General features: G+C 40.4%; 1 protein-coding gene across 1 annotated transcript; it reads left to right on the top strand.

Moving 5' to 3' along the window:
• Window positions 1–8,845: 8,845 nt before the first annotated feature.
• On the top strand, window positions 8,846–23,101 carry LOC118366417 (zinc finger protein ZFMSA12A-like). The gene is made up of 9 exons (XM_052492502.1): window positions 8,846–9,009; window positions 9,652–9,854; window positions 10,249–10,308; window positions 10,490–10,585; window positions 19,733–19,843; window positions 19,955–20,078; window positions 20,440–20,689; window positions 20,828–20,877; window positions 20,996–23,101. Exons 1-9 carry the CDS (start codon window positions 8,952–8,954, stop codon window positions 22,309–22,311), a joined length of 2,268 nt encoding a protein of 755 aa, XP_052348462.1. The 5' UTR covers window positions 8,846–8,951; the 3' UTR covers window positions 22,312–23,101.
• The last annotated feature ends 1,876 nt before the right edge of the window (window positions 23,102–24,977 follow it).

Raw genomic sequence — 24,977 nt, 5'->3', positions numbered from 1 at the left:
TAGCTGGTCTGTCACAATATAATAGAGACAGTATATCTACCTGGTCTGTCATTTTATAATAGAGACATTAGATCTAGCTGGTCTGTCATAATATAATAGAGACAGTAGATCTAGCTGGTCTGTCATAATATAATAGAGACAGTAGATCTAGCTGGTCTGTCATAGTATAATAGGGACAGTAGATCTACCTGGTCTGTCAAAATATAATAGAGACAGTAGATCTAGCTGGTCTGTCATAATATAATAGAGACAGTAGATCTACCTGGTCTGTCAAAATATAATAGAGACAGTAGATCTAGCTGGTCTGTCATAATACAATAGCGAGAATAGATCTAGCTGGTCTGTCATTTTATAATGGAGTCTGTATATCTACCTGGTCTCTCATAATATAATAGAGACAGTAGATCTAGCTGGTCTGTCATAATACAATAGAGACAGTAGATTTAGCTGCTCTGTCATAATATAATAGAGACAGTAGATCTAGCTGGTCTGTCAAAATATAATAGAGACAGTAGATCTAGCTGGTCTGTCATAATATAATAGAGACAGTAGATCTAGCTGGTCTGTCAAAATATAATAGAGACAGTAGATCTAGCTGGTCTGTCATAGTATAATAGGGACAGTAGATCTACCTGGTCTGTCAAAATATAATAGAGACAGTAGATCTAGCTGGTCTGTCATAATAGTAGATCTAGCTGGTCTGTCATAATACAATAGAAACAGTAGATTTAGCTGGTCTGTCATAGCATAATAGAGACATAGAGACAGTAGATTTAGCTGGTCTGTCATAATATAATAGAGACAGTATATCTACCTGGTCTGTCATTTTATAATAGAGACAGTAGATCTAGCTGGTCTGTCATAATATAATAGAGACAGTAGATCTAGCTGGTCTGTCAAAATATAATAGAGACAGTAGATCTAGCTGGTCTGTCATAGTATAATAGGGACAGTAGATCTACCTGGTCTGTCAAAATATAATAGAGACAGTAGATCTAGCTGGTCTGTCATAATATAATAGAGACAGTAGATCTACCTGGTCTGTCAAAATATAATAGAGACAGTAGATCTAGCTGGTCTGTCATAATACAATAGCGAGAATAGATCTAGCTGGTCTGTCATTTTATAATGGAGTCTGTATATCTACCTGGTCTCTCATAATATAATAGAGACAGTAGATCTAGCTGGTCTGTCATAATACAATAGAGACAGTAGATTTAGCTGCTCTGTCATACCATAATAGAGACATAGAGACAGTAGATTTAGCTGGTCTGTCATAATATAATAGAGACAGTATATCTACCTGGTCTGTCATTTTATAATAGAGACAGTAGATCTAGCTGGTCTGTCATAATATAATAGAGACAGTAGATCTAGCTGGTCTGTCATAATATAATAGAGACAGTAGATCTAGCTGGTCTGTCATAATATAATAGAGACAGTAGATCTAGCTGGTCTGTCAAAATATAATAGAGACAGTAGATCTAGCTGGTCTGTCATAGTATAATAGGGACAGTAGATCTACCTGGTCTGTCAAAATATAATAGAGACAGTAGATCTAGCTGGTCTGTCATAATATAATAGAGACAGTAGATCTAGCTGGTCTGTCATAATACAATAGAAACAGTAGATTTAGCTGGTCTGTCATAGCATAATAGAGACATAGAGACAGTAGATTTAGCTGGTCTGTCATAATATAATAGAGACAGTATATCTACCTGGTCTGTCATTTTATAATAGAGACAGTAGATCTAGCTGGTCTGTCATAATATAATAGAGACAGTAGATCTAGCTGGTCTGTCATAATATAATAGAGACAGTAGATCTAGCTGGTCTGTCATAGTATAATAGGGACAGTAGATCTACCTGGTCTGTCAAAATATAATAGAGACAGTAGATCTAGCTGGTCTGTCATAATATAATAGAGACAGTAGATCTACCTGGTCTGTCAAAATATAATAGAGACAGTAGATCTAGCTGGTCTGTCATAATACAATAGCGAGAATAGATCTAGCTGGTCTGTCATTTTATAATGGAGTCTGTATATCTACCTGGTCTCTCATAATATAATAGAGACAGTAGATCTAGCTGGTCTGTCATAATACAATAGAGACAGTAGATTTAGCTGCTCTGTCATACCATAATAGAGACATAGAGACAGTAGATTTAGCTGGTCTGTCATAATATAATAGAGACAGTATATCTACCTGGTCTGTCATTTTATAATAGAGACAGTAGATCTAGCTGGTCTGTCATAATATATTAGAGACAGTAGATCTAGCTGGTCTGTCATAATATAATAGAGACAGTAGATCTAGCTGGTCTGTCATAATATAATAGAGACAGTAGATCTTGCTGGTCTGTCAAAATATAATAGAGACAGTAGATCTAGCTGGTCTGTCATAGTATAATAGGGACAGTAGATCTACCTGGTCTGTCAAAATATAATAGAGACAGTAGATCTAGCTGGTCTGTCATAATATAATAGAGACAGTAGATCTACCTGGTCTGTCAAAATATAATAGAGACAGTAGATCTAGCTGGTCTGTCATAATACAATAGCGAGAATAGATCTAGCTGGTCTGTCATTTTATAATGGAGTCTGTATATCTACCTGGTCTCTCATAATATAATAGAGACAGTAGATCTAGCTGGTCTGTCATAATACAATAGAGACAGTAGATTTAGCTGCTCTGTCATAATATAATAGAGACAGTAGATCTAGCTGGTCTGTCAAAATATAATAGAGACAGTAGATCTAGCTGGTCTGTCATAATATAATAGAGACAGTAGATCTAGCTGGTCTGTCAAAATATAATAGAGACAGTAGATCTAGCTGGTCTGTCATAGTATAATAGGGACAGTAGATCTACCTGGTCTGTCAAAATATAATAGAGACAGTAGATCTAGCTGGTCTGTCATAATAGTAGATCTAGCTGGTCTGTCATAATACAATAGAAACAGTAGATTTAGCTGGTCTGTCATAATATAATAGAGACAGTATATCTACCTGGTCTGTCATTTTATAATAGAGACAGTAGATCTAGCTGGTCTGTCATAATATAATAGAGACAGTAGATCTAGCTGGTCTGTCAAAATATAATAGAGACAGTAGATCTAGCTGGTCTGTCATAGTATAATAGGGACAGTAGATCTACCTGGTCTGTCAAAATATAATAGAGACAGTAGATCTAGCTGGTCTGTCATAATATAATAGAGACAGTAGATCTACCTGGTCTGTCAAAATATAATAGAGACAGTAGATCTAGCTGGTCTGTCATAATACAATAGCGAGAATAGATCTAGCTGGTCTGTCATTTTATAATGGAGTCTGTATATCTACCTGGTCTCTCATAATATAATAGAGACAGTAGATCTAGCTGGTCTGTCATAATACAATAGAGACAGTAGATTTAGCTGCTCTGTCATACCATAATAGAGACATAGAGACAGTAGATTTAGCTGGTCTGTCATAATATAATAGAGACAGTATATCTACCTGGTCTGTCATTTTATAATAGAGACAGTAGATCTAGCTGGTCTGTCATAATATAATAGAGACAGTAGATCTAGCTGGTCTGTCATAATATAATAGAGACAGTAGATCTAGCTGGTCTGTCATAATATAATAGAGACAGTAGATCTAGCTGGTCTGTCAAAATATAATAGAGACAGTAGATCTAGCTGGTCTGTCATAGTATAATAGGGACAGTAGATCTACCTGGTCTGTCAAAATATAATAGAGACAGTAGATCTAGCTGGTCTGTCATAATATAATAGAGACAGTAGATCTAGCTGGTCTGTCATAATACAATAGAAACAGTAGATTTAGCTGGTCTGTCATAGCATAATAGAGACATAGAGACAGTAGATTTAGCTGGTCTGTCATAATATAATAGAGACAGTATATCTACCTGGTCTGTCATTTTATAATAGAGACAGTAGATCTAGCTGGTCTGTCATAATATAATAGAGACAGTAGATCTAGCTGGTCTGTCATAATATAATAGAGACAGTAGATCTAGCTGGTCTGTCATAGTATAATAGGGACAGTAGATCTACCTGGTCTGTCAAAATATAATAGAGACAGTAGATCTAGCTGGTCTGTCATAATATAATAGAGACAGTAGATCTACCTGGTCTGTCAAAATATAATAGAGACAGTAGATCTAGCTGGTCTGTCATAATACAATAGCGAGAATAGATCTAGCTGGTCTGTCATTTTATAATGGAGTCTGTATATCTACCTGGTCTCTCATAATATAATAGAGACAGTAGATCTAGCTGGTCTGTCATAATACAATAGAGACAGTAGATTTAGCTGCTCTGTCATACCATAATAGAGACATAGAGACAGTAGATTTAGCTGGTCTGTCATAATATAATAGAGACAGTATATCTACCTGGTCTGTCATTTTATAATAGAGACAGTAGATCTAGCTGGTCTGTCATAATATATTAGAGACAGTAGATCTAGCTGGTCTGTCATAATATAATAGAGACAGTAGATCTAGCTGGTCTGTCATAATATAATAGAGACAGTAGATCTTGCTGGTCTGTCAAAATATAATAGAGACAGTAGATCTAGCTGGTCTGTCATAGTATAATAGAGACAGTAGATCTTGCTGGTCTGTCAAAATATAATAGAGACAGTAGATCTAGCTGGTCTGTCATAATATAATAGAGACAGTAGATCTAGCTGGTCTGTCATAATATAATAGAGACAGTAGATCTAGCTGGTCTGTCATAGTATAATAGAGACAGTAGATCTAGCTGGTCTGTCATAGTACAATAGAGACATAGAGACAGTAGATCTAGCTGGTCTGTCATAATATAATAGGGACAGTAGATCTAGCTGGTCTGTCATAATATAATAGAGAAAGTATATCTACTTGGTCTGTCATAATATAATAGAGACAGTAGATCTAGCTGGTCTGTCATAATATAACAGAGACAGTAGATCTACCTGGTATGTCAAAATATAATAGAGACAGTAGATCGAGCTGGTCTGTCATAATATAATAGAGACAGTAGATCTAGCTGGGCTGTCATATTATAATAGAGACAGTAGATCTACCTGGCCTGTCAAATTAGAATAGAGACAGTAGATCTAGCTGGTCTGTCATCAAATAATAGACACAGTAGATCTAGCTGGTCTGTCATAATATAATAGAGAAAGTATATCTACTTGGTCTGTCATAATATAATAGAGACAGTAGATCTAGCTGGTCTGTCCTATTATAATAGAGACAGTAGATCTACCTGGTCTGTCATAGTATAATAGAAACAGTAGATCTAGCTGGTCTGTCATAATACAATAGAGACAGTAGATCTATCTGGTCTGTCATAATATAATAGAGACAGTAGATCTACCTGGTCTGTCATAGTATAATAGAGACAGTAGATCTAGCTGGTCTGTCATAGTACAATAGAGACATAGAGACAGTAGATCTAGCTGGTCTGTCATAATATAACAGAGACAGTAGATCTACCTGGTATGTCAAAATATAATAGAGACAGTAGATCTAGCTGGTCTGTCATAATATAATAGAGACAGTAGATCTAGCTGGTCTGTCATATTATAATAGAGACAGTAGATCTAGCTGGTATGTCATAATATAATAGAGATAGTAGATCTACCTGGTCTGTCAAATTAGAATAGAGACAGTAGATCTAGCTGGTCTGTCATAATATAATAGTGACAGTGTATCTACCAGGTCTGTCATAATATAACAGAGACAGTAGATCTAGCTGGTCTGTCATAATATAACAGAGACAGTAGATCTACCTGGCATGTCAAAATATAATAGAGACAGTAGATCTAGCTGGTCTGTCATAGTATAATAGAAACAGTAGACCTAGCTGGTCTGTCATAATACAATAGAGACAGTAGATCTATCTGGTCTGTCATAATATAATAGAGACAGTAGATCTACCTGGTCTGTCATAGTATAATAGAGACAGTAGATCTAGCTGGTCTGTCATAGTACAATAGAGACATAGAGACAGTAGATCTAGCTGGTCTGTCATAATATAATAGTGACAGTGTATCTACCAGGTCTGTCATAATATAACAGAGACAGTGTATCTACCAGGTCTGTCAAAATATAACAGAGACAGTAGATCTAGCTGGTCTGTCATAATATAACAGAGACAGTAGATCTACCTGGTATGTCAAAATATAATAGAGACAGTAGATCTAGCTGGTCCGTCATAATATAATAGAGACAGTAGATCTAGCTGGTCTGTCATAATATAATAGAGATAGTAGATCTACCTGGTCTGTCAAATTAGAATAGAGACAGTAGATCTAGCTGGTCTGTCATAATATAATAGTGACAGTGTATCTACCAGGTCCGTCATAATGTAACAGAGACAGTAGATCTACCTGGCATGTCAAAATATAATAGAGACAGTAGATCTTTCTGGTCTGTCATAATATAATAGAGACAGTAGATCTAGCTGGTCTGTCATCAAATAATAGACACAGTAGATCTAGCTGGGCTGTCATATTATAATAGAGACAGTAGATCTACCTGGTCTGTCAAATTAGAATAGAGACAGTAGATCTAGCTGGTCTGTCATCAAATAATAGACACAGTAGATCTAGCTGGTCTGTCATAATATAATAGAGAAAGTATATATACTTGGTCTGTCATAATAGAATAGAGACAGTAGATCTAGCTGGTCTGTCATATTATAATAGGGTTATCACAACTTCATCTACAATTGTTGAATGAGTTTCCTGTAAACAATATATATTATATTCCTTCTCTTTTAGCCAGGTAAATACGGATTGTCTTTTCTTATTATTAGCTAAGCCATTACAATTATAACTGGCTATACTTACTTCACCATTTACCATAATGAGATACAAATTTCAAATCTATTTATCATAATATACATTTGTAAACTCACCATTAAAAAGTACCATGGTGATTGAGTGTCCATATAGCTGTACCATGATATATGCATTGCTACTAAGTAAACCTCCAATTGTTCCCCACTATTCCGGCCGCTAGAACCCCTCCCCATCCCAAGTTGGGTTGGAGAGGGGTTAACAACTGTCTTGGTGTGTTTGGACCGGCAGACCACCCCGTTCCTCCCAGAGCCCCCGAGAGACCGAGACCCATCCTTCGAAAAGAGCACACAGTGCCACCCACAGATTCTAAGCAAATCAACCCCCAAAAGCATTTCCATCACCCCCACCTCAATTTGCATTTTATATATATATATAGCTATTTCAAATATATATACGCAAATACTGTGTATGTTAATTTCCATAATTAACTGCAATTCATGCAAAGGGTTGCTACCTATAACCAGGATTGCCATTACAAAAATTACATTTTTGGCAAGCAATTATTATTTTATCAAACCATTATTGTGATTAATCCTATATTGTTCCTAACTTCATTACCTCCTAGCAACAGATGTGGGGCACGCACACACACACACACACACACACACACACACACACACACACACACACACACACACACACACACACACACACACACACACACACACACACACACACACACACACACACACACACACACACACACACACTCAAAGACACTCAACCCCTTTCCCCGACAAACAACCATAAGCTCAAATGCTCAACAGTTGTTCCATCCCCGAGCCCAACTCAATAAATTACTTGATTTATAAATGCATATACAATTGCAGCTGTTTGAGAAGGCATGCAAAATTGAGCAAAAACGGGGAGATTTGATTAAACGTTGTCAAGTCCTTGGTGAATGAGATCAGATACACCCCCTTCCCCTGAAAGATACGCTGGTCCCCCGTTGTGATCATTTCCCCAAGCATCTCTGTGCAGTCAGACCTTTGATTATATTAACATTAACATTGACAGGGCTGAAGTGGAGCAGGCCGAGAGTTTCAAGTTCCTTGATGTCCACATCACCAACAAACTATCATGGTCCAAACACACCAAGACAGTTGTGAAGAGGGAACGACAACACCTTTTCCCCCTCAGAAGACTGAAAAGATTTGGCATGGGTCCCCAGATCCTCAAAAGGTTCGACAGCTGCACCATCGAGAGCATCCTGACCGGTTGCATCACCGCCTGGTATGGCAACTGCTCGGCATCTGACGTAAGGCGTTAGAGTGCAGTGCGTACGGCCCAGTACATCACTGGGGCCAAGCATCCTGACATACAGGACCAATATACTAGGCAGTGTCAGAGGGAGGCCCATAGAATGGTTAAAGACTCCAGTCATCCAAATCATAGACTCTCTACTACTGCACAACAAGTGGTACCGGAGCGCCACGTCTAGGACCTTAAAGGCTCCTTAAACAGCTTCTACCTTCAAACCATAAGACTTCTGAATAATTAATCAAATGGCCACCAGGCTGCTATTCACTGTTTATTATCTATGCATAGAGTCACTTTACAAATTACCTTGATAAACCTGTACCCCACATTGACTCAGCACAAGTACCCCCTGTATATAGCCTCATTATTGTTATGTCATTTTCTTGTTACTTTTTGATTTAATACTTTTTTTTAACTTAAGTTTATTTCGTAAATGTTTGGTCGCCTAAAAATATGACATATTGCAGCTTTAAGTCCACTTCAGTCAGTGTAGATGAATGGGAGGAGACAGGTTAAATAAGGACTTTTAATAGTTGAGATAATTGAGACATGGATTGTGTATGTGTGCCATTCAGAGGGTAAATGGGCAAGACACAAAATGTACGTGCCTTTGAACGTGGTATTTTTGGTAGTATGTTCCAGGCGCACCGGTTTGTGTTATGAACTGCAAAACTCAGTGTACATTATTGCTGTGAGCCCGTAATTAGGACCTTTATTTTGAAGACAATTTTGGACGCTGGAGTAATAGGCCTACTGGTGGCAAAGGTTTCACATCCTCTTTGTTCGTCGGCAGTAACGTTGGCTAGCTAGGTTTACATTCTACCGTCTCATGCGGCGCTCACTAGCAAAGGTAGCTAAGATACTGATTGGCACATGGGCCATAATGGGTATGTATTCGTGGTAACTTATATTATATAAAACAATATTTTGTTTTTGCTTGCTATACATCTGTCTAGGTTGGGTTTTCTAGCTAGGTGGCCAACTAGCCATGATCAGGCAGGGTCGTCCTCATTGGTGTACACTTTACTGAACGTTTTGCAACGCAAAATGAAAACGAGCGTTTCTTATTGTATAAGTTCAGACTGTCCCTGTCCGTTTTTTTCTCCTCCGGTGCATAATGAACACGACCCTGATCTCAAGGAAGTAGCTGGGTAGCTAGCTAGGCCTACTTTGCCGTTTTTAGCAAAACCCCTTGATCTATCTAGCAGTGCCGCCACGGCGATCTGTTATGTTATTGACTAACTCACGTTCAGATTTGAATTATGTTATTGTGTCCACTTGGGCACATTCTGTGCAAGCTAGCCTTATAGCCAATACGTAAGTGCAAGCTAAACTATAAGGTTAAGTTAGCTATCTGCTGGCAATGTTATATCAACCGTAACATTTCTTATCACTCAATGAATAACTATCTGTAGTTAAGATATGCAAAACTAGCACATTTCGTTAGTTCTGCTATGTTAATGTTCTTACAAAATGTAATTGATTTAGCTAGACATCTAACACACTTCACTGTACTTTTCACATTATAGATTCCCCCATCCCTCTCTCCTCCCTGCGCCTTTTGGTTCCACCTCTACGACTGATGTCTGCATTTATGTGGCAGGTAGCACAACAGAGGGCCATTAAGCACTATGGAAAATTAGAGGAATTTGTGACCGTGGTAACACAAACTGTCACAGAACTTATGACTGACAGACAGAGGACCCTCCTTATTTTGGGGCTGAGAGCAAGGGTAAGAAATGCCATACAGAATCACTTCAAAATGCTAGGATAGTTCCACCTACTTCCTGCATCCTGTCACATACTGTTTTTGAATGGGCTTTTAAAAAATCATGATAACATGGGCATTTAAGACATTACATTCTATTTGTAGATTAATTGACTTCTACCCGAGGCCTTTTATGAATGTTTTCAATTGTGTTTTTGTAATCAAAAACTATAAGGCATCAGGAAGAATTTCACATATCTCAAATTACTGTGTTTTCATGAATTTGATGATATCTTGAAGCCCATTAAAGAAACAGTATGAGACTTTATCCAGGAAGTAGGGAGATTTTCTTTGTGTATAGGTAAAATGTAGAAAATAGTTTTATGCAAAGTATCAGACTGGACCACTTTTCTTGCAGGTAAACCCTGTCAGCCTCCAGACCCTTCTTTATAGAATAAAGTCTTCTCAACATGCACAGGTTGGTGAATCAAAGTATAAATATTGTGCCAAGATTGGAGCTTTTGTTCTGCTGGACACTTTGAGATAATTAACACCCTCATAATTAAGCAACATTTAAATACAAGAGATTTAAGATTGTTGGTATGGATAGTTGTCTAAAAATGAATCTTAAAAAAAAAAAAAAAACTTTTGTTTTACAGTCCAATGATGCAGGCATGGAATCACCTGAAGCTAACTTTGCCAAGCTCACCCAAAACTTGATTATAGACCCGGTTGAGCGTGAACACTTCGTCCAAGTAAGTAGTTGTTAATGCCAAGCTTGTCTTGAACCTACAAGGCCTTCCCACACTACATCAGATTCAGTCTTTTACGATTATAACATGTCACACTGTGCAACGTGACCAAATTACAATCTTGACATCAACCTGGCTGGGTTGTAAGGTTTGCCTCAGTTCTGTTGTCACATTCTGCGATTGGCTTGCGAGGCTACGTCAGTCGACTTAGGCTACGTCAGCTGGGCGTATCAAGCATTGGCGTCAAAAGAACAACAACAAGCTGTTGCTATGTCGATTGACACACTGCTCCTCCTACCTCTGTGACTGAGCGGTCCTTGTAATAAAAAGCTTAACTCTCGAATTGAAGAGGTACATCACAACATGGAAAAGCTAATGCCAAATATAAGCCCCGTAGCATGATTATTGCCATTGCTCAATAAAAGCATTGCAATTTTAACATTCAAGGTGTGATGGTTATTTATAACTACAGAGCCAATTACTTGCACTAAGCTTTCATTATACAATGTGTGATTCTTATTTTTTATTTTTATGAATGGCGTCATTTCTGGTCATGTTCTTATTCATACTGCCGTAACTTTTTCGGAGCTTAGGGAAAGTAGAGGTACTTAAAGGAAAATTCCATCCCAAAACTATCTTTTGGTATTTGTTTTATTAGTCCTTTGTAGGGCTGGGCGATTATAGCAAATTTAATTTGAATTTATGTTTTGTGCGATATTCCAAGTAAATGTATTGCAAGAATCAAGTGTTTTTGTTTTTATGAGCGTTTATGTTCACTTGTTCTCATGTTGTCTTTTTGGTTCTCGTCTCCTTTGCTCCTTCTGTGCTCTGTTCGCCTTCCCATTTACACCAGAGATCTGTATATAATGATGAGATGCACGTCTCCACCCTAACAATGGGGGTCGTTGTCCCAAAGGCGGGAAAGCAAGCGACAAGCTTAGGTACAAAATAAGCCCATTGAAACGCATTGGGCTTATTTTGGACAGATTTGAGTGTGCACGAAACCGCTCGCTTCGCTTCTTCCTCTGGTTTACACACACACCAAGCCCCTCTCCCTGTCACTCACAACAACAAAGATGAGAGATCACTTCTTCTCCTTGACAAATGGTTTCAACTCGCTATTTGTGTTTGAGAGAGGAAACTATTACATTTTTAAAGAGAAATTGCAGAAAGTAGTAGTGGAGAAAGTAAAAGTCACAAGTCATTTATGATATTCTGAGAGAGCGTCTTGGCATGTATAACAAAGCAATTAGAAATGCCAGACGGGCTCATTTTTGTAACTTGATCTCTATGAATCAGAATAATTCGTCAGTGCTTTTCCTGACCATTGATGGCCTGATAAATCCTACCCTCGCAAACCTATGTGAACTTTCCTCTACATCTAAATGTGAAGAGTTTGCGGCATATTTCAGAGATACCCAGGCTAACGTTTGTCAGTCCAGCAAGACCTGCCTGATAAGTTTTGATATGTGCCCTAGACTACCACGCAAAGACATTATGGATTTATTTTCCCTGGTTGACACAGACATGCTCAGGAAAGTGATATCACAACTTTCCCCACTGCAGTAATAACTGCTATGGTGAAACCCCTTCTGAAGAAAAGTCATCTAGATTCTTCAGCTTTTAGCAATCTTTGGCTATGTTCCAACCTTCCGTTCATAAGCAAAAATCTGGAGAAATTGTTTTCAAACAGCTTCTTTTTTTCCCAATCTGGTTTTCAGGACTAGCACAGACACAGCCTTTGTTAAAATTGTAAGTTATTTTAGAGGCAACACAGATGCCAAACAGCTCTCTGTCCGTTGTAATCTTGGATTTAAGTGCTACATTCAACACGGTTGACCATGATGTCCTTCTGGACAGACTGGAGAGGTGGGTGGGCCTCTCCGGTCCAGTTCTAAAATGGTTTAGTACCTATTTATCCAGTCTTTTGAGTTTTTTGTCACCCCTGGTGAACATATCACGTGGCGTTTGACACAGTTCGATTTTGGGTTCGGTTCCGTTCAGTTTATATATGTTACCCCTTTGCAGCATTATCAGAAAGCACAGTATTGATTTTCACTGCTATGCAGACGATACACAACCTTTTACAATAGTGTCACCAGAGGATTTTAGATCCACGGATAAATTATTAGACTGAATTAGTGATTTAAATAATTGGATGGCTCACAACTTCCTCCAACTAAATCAAGTCAAGACCGAGGTGGTACTTGTTGGAGCCAAAGCACAGAGAGAATCTGTCCACACCTATCAATTCACGGACAAGACAGATAAAAAACCTAGGTGTTATTTTAGATTCTGAACTCCATTTCGACTCATCTTTTTACCACCAGAGGAACATTGCCACGGTGTGTCCAATGTTCTCTTGGGCTGATACAGAGACTCATCCATGCTTGTATTACAAGCAGGCTTGACTCCTGTAATGCTCTTCTGTCTTCCCTACCCAAGAAAGTCATTGGTTAACTGCAAAAAACATACAGAATGCTGCAGCATGGGAACTGACCAAGACCAGACAGACGGCACACAATACACCGGTCATAAGGTCTCAGTACTGACTGCCTGTGCGTTTTTAGAATGAATTTCTATTGGTTTTTAAATCAATCCATGATTGTTCACCCCAATACATGTCAGACATGCTTTTAAGTTATGTACCCAGTAGGCCTCTCAGGTCCTCTGGCACACTGGTCTTTTAACTATCCCAAAGCCTAGACCCAGGAGTCATGGAGAGGCAGCCTTTAGTTACTATGCCTCTGGAATAGTCTTTAAATGCCTTTAAAAGTGCTTATCTCACCATCTTAAATACGCATGCCCCGTACAAAAAATGTAGAACTACGAACAGATTATAACCCTTGGTTCACCCCAGACTTGACTGCCCTTGACCAGTACAAAAACATCCTGTGGCGTTCTGCATTATCATCGAATAGCCCCCGCGATATGCAACTTTTCATGGAAGTCAAGAACCAATATGCAGTCAGTTAAGAAAGCTAAGGCTAGCTTTTTCAAAAAGAAATTTGCATCCTGTAGCACTAATTCCAAAAAGTTTTGGGACGCTGTAAAGTCCATGGAGAATAAGAGCACCTCCTCCCAGCTGCCCACTGCACTGAGGCTAGGAAACACTGTCACCGCCGATTTAAAATCTACGATAATCGATAATTCCAATAAGCTTTTTCTACGGCTAGCCATGCTTTCCACCTGCAGCAACTTGCCCAAGCATCCCCCTCTTCTCCTTCACCCAAATCTAGACAGCTGATGTTCTGAAAGAGCTGCAAAATCTGGATCCCTACAAATCAGCTGGGCTAGACAATCTGGACCCTCTTTGTCTAAAATTATCTGCCGCAGTTGTTGAAAACCCTATTACTAGCCTGTTCACCTTCTCTTTCGTATCGTCTGAGATCCCCAAAGATTGGAAAGCTACTGCTCACACCCCCCTCTTCAAAGGGGGAGACACTCTAAACCCAAACTGTTACAGACCTATATCCATCCTGCCCTGACTTTCTAAAGTCTTCGAAAGCCAGTTGTGTTTGCACTCAGAAGACATTCATTTATTTTTTTAAATGTTCCTTTTGTTCGATAAAGTCTCTCTTTATATCTGAAAACCTCTGTTATATTTTCGCGTTTTATTCAGTAATCCACAGGCTCAAACGCAGTCACAACAGGCAGACAAAAAAAATCTAAATTGTATCCGTAAAGTTCATAGAAACATGTCAAATTATGTTTATATTCAACCCTCAGGTTGTTTTTAGCCTAAATGATCTATAATATTTAAACGGGACAATAACGTTGTCAATATAAAAGGTAAACAAGAAAGGCACTCTCTCTGGTCGCGCGCATGAAAAAGCTCTGTGACACAGCAGGGTCCACTCATTCAGACTGCTCTTACTCTCCCATTTCTCGGAATATAAGCCTGAAACAATTTCTAAAGACTGTTGACATCTAGTGGAAGGCATAGGAACTGCAATTTGAGTCCTAAGTCAATGGATACTGTATTGGCATTGAATAGAAAATTAAAACATCAACAAAAAAATCCTACTTCCCGAATGGATTTTTCTCAGGTTTTCGCCTGCCAAATCGGTTCTGTTATACTCACAGACATTATTTTAACAGTTTTGGAAACTTTAGTGTTTTCTATCGAGATCTACTAATTATATGCATATCCTATCTTCTGGGCCCGAGTAGAGGGCAGTTCATTTGGGCATGCTTTTCATCCAAAATTCCAAATGCTGCCCCCTACCCTAGAGAAGTTAACAAACCCCCAAACAAGCTTCAGTGACATACAACACTCATTCTGCGGCCTCCAACTGATCTTAAATGCTAGTAAAACTAAATGCATGCTCTTCAACAGATTGCTGCCCGCCCGCCTGACTAGCATCACTACTCTGGACGGTTCTGACCTAGAGTATGTGGACAACTACAAATACCTAGGTGTCTGGTTAGACTGTAAATTCTCCTTCCAGACATTAAGCATATCCAATCAAAAATTCAATCTAGAATCGGAATCCTGTTTCGCAACAAAGCCTCCTTCACTCATGCTGCCAAATATACCCTCGTCAGACTGACTATCCTACAGATTCTTGACTTCGGCGATGTCATTTACAAAATAGCCTCCAACTCTCTACTCAGCAAACTGGATGTAGTCTTTCACAGTGCCATCCGTTTTATCACCAATGCCCCATATACTACCCACCACTGCGACCTGGATGCTCTTGTTGCCTGGCCCTCGCTACATATTTGTTGCCAAACCCACTGGCTCCAGATCATCTGTACGTCTTTGCTAGGTAAAGCCCCGCCTTATCTCAGCTCACTGGTCACTCTAGCAACACCCACCCGTAGCATGCTCTCCAGCAGGTATATTTCACTGGTCATCCCCAAAGCCAACACTTACTTTGGCTGCCTTTCCTTCCAGTTCTCTGCTGCCAATGACTGGAACGAATTGCAAAAATCACTGAAGCTGGAGACTCATATCTCCCTCACTAACTTTAAGCATCAGCTGTCAGAGCAGCTTACCGATCACTGTACCTGTACACAGCCACAGCCAATCTGTAAATAGCACACCCAACTACCTCATCCCCATATTGGTATTTATCTTCTTGCTCTTTTGCACCCCAGTATCTCTACTTACACATCATCATCTGCACATCTATCACTCCAGTGTTAATGCTAAATTGTAATTAATTTGCCACTATTGGCCTATTTATTGCCTTACCTCCCTAATCTTACTACATTTGCACACACTGTACATATATTTTTATATTGTGTTTTTGGCTGTACGTTTGTTTATCCCATTTGTAACTGTGTTTTTGTCACACTCCTTTGCTTTATTTTGGCCAGGTCGCAGTTGTAAATGAGAACTTGTTCTTAACTGGCCTACCTGGTTAAATAAAGGTAAAATAACCTGAAGGGGCCAAAACTGTAATTAAAATTTAAAAAATATCTTAACACACCTTGCTTTTCCTTTCGGGTGTGTTTTAGTCATTCAGTTTTTGTTATTCATCCTCTCATCTTTGTAGTAAATATATATTTTTTCCTGTGAAGAACATTGTTGCATTAATTTCTGAAGTGTGCTGTATAAATAAAGCTTGATTTAACCTGTGTTCATTTTCTGTAGTCTAATGCCTGCTACATTGTTAGTGAATGTGCATTATGCAGGGTTCTGATAATGTGTCCCTTTCCAATAATGCAGAGAAATTATCTAAATTAATAAGGTGTAAATGCAATGAGTAACGATATCTTGACTATATACATGGTGTACTGTCAGGAAGAGTGGGTTGTGCCCGACTACACAAGTGGCAGTAAGTGTAAACGCAACAAGAGTTCAAGTTTGAGATGCTTTTACATTAGCTTTTTGTGTCTCTGGCGTTGTAGTCCACAAGCTGTTCAGGCAAGTGGGTGGTTAGTGGGCGGCCACCTGTAGTCTCTTGTGGCGGTGTGGCTTCACTGGCAGAGTCTGTAACTCTCCTTCTGAGAAGTCTGTGGAAGGAGAGTAGGCACGCTGTGTCTTCCTAACTGCACACTTGAGTTAGGTCCAGCCTTCCAATCTTGTGCCAGTCAGTTGATTAGGGAATGCCTTGCAGGTGTGCTGACTAGGAATCCTGCACAGGTGTGTTGGTTGAGCAGCGCTGTGGCACTGTCTTCAGCTGGCCTTGTGCTGAAGGTAGTGCAGCCTTGCACAGTGCTAAACTGAGTGCCGTTGTCCATGGGGCTGAATTGAGCGCACCTGTCTCTTGTGCTAAGGTGGGATGGTTCTGTCCATGTTGCTGCACTGAGAGTCCTTCAGCCACACCTATGCCCATGCCTTTCATGGTGCCACACACCCCTCCCTTTAACTCCGAGCCATGAGAGGAATTGGTGGGAGAGAAGAGAAAATGGAGCTGGTAGAGGGCATCAGCGTTCCCATGAGCAGACCCTGGGCTGTGTCGAACCACAAAGTTGTATGGTTGTAGCTCGAGGAACCAGCGGGTCGCCCGGTCATTTATGTCCTTGGCCATCCACTGCAAGGGTGCATGGTTTGTCTCCAGGGTGAACTGCCTTCCCATGGTAGTAGGATAGGGAGCAGACAGCCCATTTTATAGCCAGACATTTTTATACGGTAGCATACTTCTGTTCCCTAGGTAGGAGCTTTAGACTGCTGATTAAAGCATAATGTTCTTAACCATCCCAGACCTGGGACTGGACGGCTCCCTGTCCAGTTTCAGAGGCGCATGTTTGGACGACGAAAGGCTGGGAGTAGTCTGGTGACCTCAGGACTGGTCCTAAACAGAGGGAGGTTTGAAGATCCATGGAATACACCGCCGGTAGTAACTGGCCAGTCCCATGAAGGCTCTCACCTGAGTCTTGGTGGCTGGATAGGGCTAGTTGCTTGGATAGTAGGGCGATGGGGCTGGCCTTCTGACTTTTTGACTCCTCTATGGCGTCCAACACACATTTTTGACCTCGGCGCAGATGGCTTTGCGATGAGCTTCAAGGACCCTATACGGCTTCACATGTACAGTCTTCCCAGGTAGTGTAAGGATATCGTGCTCTAGCACATCTAGCCACGGAAGATATCCGTGAGGGAAGATATTCATGTACTGATCAATAAAGTGTTTTACTTCTTGGAGTTGTTGGAGTAAGGTCTAGGCCCATGTTTATGACATCTCTGGGTATTTCCTGAGGAAGCTCTGTGGAGACAAAGGCCACAGTAACATCATCCTCCTCCCACTTCTTCAGAAGGTTAATGTGATATTCTTGCTCCCATTTACGGTGATCTGGCTGGTTTATCCCGCACGTCACTGGGTCTCCATGACCGCGTAGGGCCCCTGCCACCAGGCGAGGAACTTGCTTTCTGTGGTGGGCAGAAGGAGCACTCGGTCACCAGGATTGAACTCTTGGAAGGCCCACCCTTGTGAACATATGTACCAACTCCTTGGCTATGGCCTTGGTAGTGATAGTTCATAGGGGAATTGCCTCCGGGTACCTGGGGCAGTCAGCTGACAGGTGGGACACGTCTGTCGCACGGTACTGTCAGAGATGTAGATTCCGGGCCGGTACAACTTCTGTAGGATTTGTTCCCTTCTCTTTTCCTCGCCCAGATCTGCGCCCAAGGCGTAAGAGTGGGCCAGTTGGAGAACAACTGGAACATACACTTTGGGCATAAGGCTATAAGTTCTTTGCCTACTTCTGTAAACGATAGAGTAGCCCTTGACGAAGGGCAATGTAAGGAGTTACCAAAGGGTGTTTGCGAGGTTTTGGTCTCTGGGCATCACCAACACGGCCCTGCAACATAACTGAGAAGTCATTGATATACAGTGGGGTTCAAATACCATTTAAAATATCTCAACTTTCACCTACAGTGGGGCAAAAAAAGTATTTAGTCAGCCACCAATTGTGCAAGTTCTCCCACTTAAAAAGATGAGAGGCCTGTAATTTATCATAGGTACACTTCAACAGACAAAAATGAGAAAAAAAATCCAGAAAATCAGATTGTAGGATTTTTAATGAATTTATTTGCAAATTATGGTGGAAAATAAGTATTTGGTCAATAACAAAAGTTTATCTCAATACTTTGTTATATACCCTTTGTTGGCAATGACAGAGGTCAAATGTTTTCTGTAAGTCTTCACAAGGTTTTCACACAGAAGAAATGCCACAATTTTGTTTCTGGTGTCCTTTGACAGCTCTTTGGTCTTGGCCATAGTGGAGTTTGGAGTGTGACTGTTTGAGGTTGTGGACAGGTGTCTTTTATACTGATAACAAGTTCAAACAGATGCCATTAATACAGGTAACGAGTGGAGGACAGAGGAGCCTCTTGAAGAAGAAGTTACAGGTCTGTGAGAGCCAGAAATCTTGCTTGTTTGTAGGTGACCAAATACTTATTTTTCACCATTCCTCCAGTTGCAGAGGACGGTGTTTAATCCCAGGGTCCTTAGCTTAGTGGTGCGCTTGGAGGGCACATGTCAGCAATCAAGTTTTCAAGATGTATAACTTTCGAAATACACAAATACCAAAACGCAGCTGTATTTTGAAAGTTATACATCAACAATGGACTAACTCACAGGAGTGGAGTTTTCCTTTAATCAGTAGACCCTGTCACACTGAACAAGCCAAGACGTCCGACAATCGTTTACGACCTAAGAATTTGATCACCACATGGACATTTTGTCTGGGAGGGCAAAATCGTGGCATAAGACGGCTAAAATCATGCAGTCTGTGCGGGCCTTTACTTGAACATTTTCTCTGGCCTGACTCAAGTTAGTTATGATGTTCGTGGAAAATATAGTTGAGTTGAGATTCAGGAAGATTGTTAGTCAAGATAGCATTTGAATAGTGAATAGGAGGCCTACGCTATTATAAATCATAACTAGTCATTCTCTAACATTAATTTGTCTAAACTGCGTATACACAGACAGTCCAATTCAGAATTTTTTTCAGTCATTGGTATTTTGACCAATCAGATCTGATGTGAAAAAAATCTGGTGTGATTGGTCAAAGGTGTAAGCAAATATCAGAATTGGGATGCCAGTCTATGCCACTGTGGGTACTGGATTGTGCTAGCCTGGGTGCCAAGACAGCCGAAACAGGCTTGGCACCCAGGCTAGGATCATTCAGGGTCTATAAATATAAAACATCTAATTATTTTCCCTTTTGCATTATCTCACCGACTCTCCATCTTCTCAGGTGGTGTTTCCTGAAGAATTCAGACCTGATTTTGACAAAGCACTTCAGGAACTGGTCTGTGACTTCCTCACTAGATTGGAAGAGCTGCTTACACTACCAGACTTTAAGCAGGTGCAGAAATCACTTTTGTAAGACAGTCTTGAGACAACAGCATTCAAATGAATAACTGTAGTTGGCCTGGAATCTATTTTGGCATTTTATTTGTGTCCCTCTTTTCCCTAGACTGCATTGTTGCTGAGTGCTGGCTCCTCTGGCCTGGATGAATGCCTGCAATCTTTTTCTCACTCAGAAGATCTCCAGTTTCTACTTCAGAATTACAAACAATGCAGAACATTGTACACAAACAGTAAGTTCATAGAAAAGTATCAATTTTTGTATATATAATTATAGCACCACATGGTCAGAAGGTTTATTGATGGAACAACAGCATCTGTGGATCATAATCTGATTTATGTGCAGGAAGTTCCTCTCACCATGTTCCTTACCTTCCTTGTTCATTTGGAAGGGATTTAAAGTTGGAAGGATTAGCCAAATAAAGTGATGGATTAAAATGTAAAGTGATGGATTATAATGTAAAGTGATGGATTATAATGTAAAGTGATGGATTATAATGTAAAGTATGTATTTGAGAAGTTTTTCCTCTAGGTTTTCAGAACAGTCACCTAGATATTATTCAAAGTGTGTTTTTAATGTTTTTGTCTGTACAGTTTCCTCCTCTGACATTCCTCAGGAATCAGATATTGAATCCGATGCCTTCCCTGACCAGTTAAACCGTACCAATCTGGACACTGGTGTGGGGATGAGGACTGGGATACAAAGCAGAGACTGCCAAAGGATGGAGTTGGCATCACATTTAGTGGAAATGGGGAGCACAAGAGATATTATAGGCTGCGATGAAACCTGTGATGAAGGGAATGAAGATGATATTGATGTAGAGGATGACCCAACACAGAAAAGGTATGAGAATAAATGTATTTTTGTTGTTTCAAATGGTACAGTTGGTAAATAACCATTTGCATTTGGACAGTCAAACAAACTTACCATTTGACCCAGTAATAGTCAACCATTTGCATTTCTGTTTTGTGCCTTTCACAGGGCTGGTTCTGGTCTTTCTCCAACCAGTGTCGTGCAAGGTGGTGATACAGGTGAGATCTCACAAACTCAAGTACATTTACCCTTTGGAAAGCTGCAGCTGACCATTGTGGGGCAATGGAAGGGGAAACGTCCTCATGAGTTTTAATATTTGTATTCATTTTTCCGCAGACACCGTTGCAGGGGTGTCGTTTCAGGTGTTGACTCCCCTTTCTTCAGCTTCAAATGAGTGTGCCCCATCTACTTCCAGTTCATCACACATGGTTGTCCACCAGTGTCCTCAGTGTGGGAAGTGCTTTAATTATCAGTCTCAACTTGTCCAACACCAGCAAATTCACTGTGGTGATAATCCATACAAGTGCTCCAACTGCGGGAATAGATTCAAATTCTTTACAAGTCTGTCAAACCATAAGAGGATGCAATGTGTGGGCACTGCCTTTAGCTGTTCCAAGTGCTGGAGAGAGTTTGGTTCTCTGCGTGAGAAATTGAGACACCAGTGTCCACACAACGAAGTCATGTACATCTGTCCACAGAGCGGGAAGAGTTTTAAGACGCCACAGCAACAACCATTCCAGTGCCGTCATTGCGCAATGGCCTTTTCCGAAATGGATCAACTGCATGCTCACGAAAAAATTCACGGAATCCCCCAAACTCTTGACTGTCATACATGTGGAATGACCTTCAGCAACTTGCCCAGTCTAGTGCACCACGTGGAAGCCCACAAGAGGTCGGATCTGAGGCCATCGTCGCACCTTCCAAAGAAGAAGAAAGGATTGCAGCTTCCGAAAACTCACCATTGTCACCAATGTGGAAAGTCCTTTGTAACAAACCGACGCCTTAAGGATCACGTGCGCACTCATTTGAATTATCGTCCCTTCCCCTGCTCCTACTGTGGAAAATGTTTCACTCAGAAAGGTAATCTCAATGTGCACATAAGGATCCACACAGGGGAGAGACCCTACATGTGCTCTGTGTGTGGGAAGACCTTTCAGTCAGCAGGGAATCTGCAGGTACACCAGCGCTTTCACACTGGGGAGAAACCCTACCAATGCAAAGAGTGTGACAAACGTTTTACTAAGTCGAGCCATTTAGTGGTCCACATGCGTGGGCATACTGGAGAGCGTCCCTTCACTTGTAATGAATGTGGAAGGAGTTTTATCCGGAAAACTTGCTTAAAGAAACATTTGCTAGTTCATTCAGGGCAGAAGCCTTATTCACGTCCTCGTTGCCCGAATAATTCCAAACGCAGTTCACAACCAAGCTATCACATGAAGGAGAATCCTACTAATGCGACTGCCATGACTGGACATGCGACTGCCATGGCTGGACATGCGGCTGCCATGGCTGGTCATGTGGCCGCCGTGGCTGGACATGTGGCCGTACCAGCGATCTATCATGACAGCCTTAACATAAAAATGCTGGCACATGTTGGCATGTCCCGAGGCTATGCCATGGAGAGACTAGGAGGCGGTCCTTCAAATTGTTGAACGCTGCCCTGCGCACAGAAAAATGTCCCAATACTTTCCTCCCGGCCTGACCGCTCACTTTTGAGTAACCCTCTTAGTGGGAAGTTGGGAGTGAAATTCACTAGCGAAGCAACAAGTTATGGGGAAAAATCAATACTAGTCCGGAGAGATTAATGGGTGTTCTAATTATTGTTAACACGGAAACAACAGCATTTTTCATTGTAGGTTTCAAACAAACAGTCTGCAATGGCTTCATGCACGGAATTGAATTGGAACAACTAAGAATTTATCATTAACACAGAAACAAAGGAATTGTCCATTGTAGGTTTTCCAAAAACGTGCGGCAATGGCGTCATTCACGGGTGGGGGAGGGGCTTTGGTAGGTGAGGTGGGGTGTAGACTCTCTAGTCTTTCTCTATACATCATGTCTCAGAACCTCATCAAGTAGCTGATTTGGTTGCCAAGGTTTCCGGACCAATTAAGAAGCTACTTTATAGTTTCATGTGATGTTCTGTTCTGTTTTTCTCATTACAAATATTATTCCTTTACAGATGTATTAGACATGTAGAGCTGTTTGCATGTACACATGTTTATGTAATAGGAGCGGTAGTCATGGATAGAGGGTGAACTGGTGAAATGCATGTGCAATTGTAATATAAGTATTTACTCTAACAGTAATAATGATAATGTGTTATTTGATAAGTGTATTTCTAGACTTTCATGGAATCTAGAAAAGTGTATTTTCTGGTGTTATATTTGGAGGGTTGTGATATTCTTTGTTATACCTATTATTAAAGGTTTTAATACTTAAGCTTCTATTTATTTATTTATTTTAAGGGCACTGTGCTCTCTCTCTGTGCAGGTTGGTCACAAGTAACACAATCGCATGCTATCGCAAGGCCATTGGGTTGTGTGTTCTGTTTTCTGGGTTATTGTCTGCTCACAACTAGGGTTGCAAAGGGTCGGAAACAAATTTCCGGAAATTTTCCATGAGAAGTTAAGCCTGGGAATTTAGCTTAAATTCATCAAAAAAGTTTGCTCATAAAAGTTAACTTTTTTTGTGGGATACACATAAGGCAATTCAAGGTATTGTGGCATATTTTGGTTAAACTGTCCCCAATTCAATTGCATTGCAACCCTCTGCATGCACAGTGCACTCTTCCATCACATGTACAGCTGATTCTCAAGATCTTGCACACAAATGAGATGCTATTGAGCCCACACTACTACACTGTCTAAGCCAAGGACTACATGCTTTCTGGTAAGTTTTGATTACAATACTGGGTGGGATGAATATATTTTTGTATGGCATACATTATTTTTTAACTAGTAAACAGTAGCCTACAGCAAAGTGTGTTTAAATAATGTCTAACTTAACAATTTCTGCTAGTTAGTTTTTGCTACCATGTGGGTTTTTGCCTGCTAACTGAAGTGTTAATTCACCTGTTTCCATACATGTTTAATTTAAAATATTTTTCTTACAAAGAAGTTGTTTAATCTAACTGTTAAACTATTTATCTGTACATGGAATTGTATTTGTTGTTTTTTTTACTCATGTTTTTCTAATATTTACAGGAAAATGCCACGGGCACTGTCTGATGTGTGGGGACATTTCACTGCAGCTAATGTAGAAGGAAAAGCTGTGTACATTTGCAAGTAGTGTGCCAAATCATATGTGAAAAATGCAACAAAGATGGAGAATCATCTGGCCAAGTGCATAAAGTTCCCTCAGCACTCACAACAAGCAACCTCTGACAAAAGTCCCTCTTCTTCTATTTGAGGTGAAAATAGTGAATCAGACACCTTATTGATAGCAACAGCTCATGGTCCTCCTGGAATCAGACATGTTTTTGACTCAATGGAGGAACGTAGCCAGAGAAAGGATGATGAATGTCTTGCTCGAGCTTTGATTGCAACTGGTTCACCTCTGATGCTCACAGGAAATGTGTATTGGAAGAGATTTCTGAATGTTCTTCGCCCAGCATACACCCCCCCAACCAGACATGCTTTATCTACTAATTTGCTGGATGCAGAGTTCGAGTGAAGGTTAAGCAAATCATAGAGAAAGCAGACTGTATTGCAATCATCTCTAATGGGTGGTCTAATGTTTGTGGGAAATGAATAATTAACTACATCTCCACCCCTCAACTATTATTCTACAAGAGCACAGACACACGGGACAACAGACATACCGGTCTCTACATTGCAGATGAGCTGAAGGCAGTCATCAATGACCTTGGACCACAGAAGGTATTTGCACTGGTGACAGACAATGCTGCAAACATGAAGGCTGGTCTAAAGTGGAGGAGTCCTACCCTCACATCACACCCATTGGCTGTGCTGCTCATGCATTGAATCTGCTCCTCAAGGACTTGGCACTGAAAACAAAGGATACACTCTATAAGAGCGCAAAAGAAATGGTTAGTTTTGTGAAGGGCCATCAAGTTATAACAGCAATCTACCTCACCAAGCCCAAGTGAGAAGAATAAGAGCACCAAATTGAAGCTGCCCAGCAACACCCGTTTGGGTGGTGTTGTCATCATGGTGACAGTCTTCTGGAGGGGAAGGCGTCTCCAAGAAATGGCCATATCACAGTCTGCCGATATGGACAGCCCCATCAAGAGGATCCTCCTGGATGTATTTTGGGAGAGAGTGGTAAGCAGCCTGAAATTCCTGAAACCTATAGC

The sequence above is a fragment of the Oncorhynchus keta genome, chromosome 33 (assembly GCF_023373465.1).
Source record: "Oncorhynchus keta strain PuntledgeMale-10-30-2019 chromosome 33, Oket_V2, whole genome shotgun sequence".
NCBI classification, from domain to species: Eukaryota; Metazoa; Chordata; class Actinopteri; order Salmoniformes; family Salmonidae; genus Oncorhynchus; species Oncorhynchus keta.
This window is presented reverse-complemented; position numbering and strand designations above follow the sequence as displayed.

Bases quoted from the DNA above. Each gene is read 5' to 3' on its own strand.
- LOC118366417 (XM_052492502.1), top strand. From the start codon at position 8,952: ATGCGGCGCTCACTAGCAAAGGTAGCTAAGATACTGATTGGCACATGG. The intron at 20,079-20,439 runs GTAAGTTCATAG...TTGTCTGTACAG, and splicing joins CAGAACATTGTACACAAACA to TTTCCTCCTCTGACATTCCT. The intron at 20,878-20,995 runs GTGAGATCTCAC...ATTTTTCCGCAG, and splicing joins CGTGCAAGGTGGTGATACAG to ACACCGTTGCAGGGGTGTCG.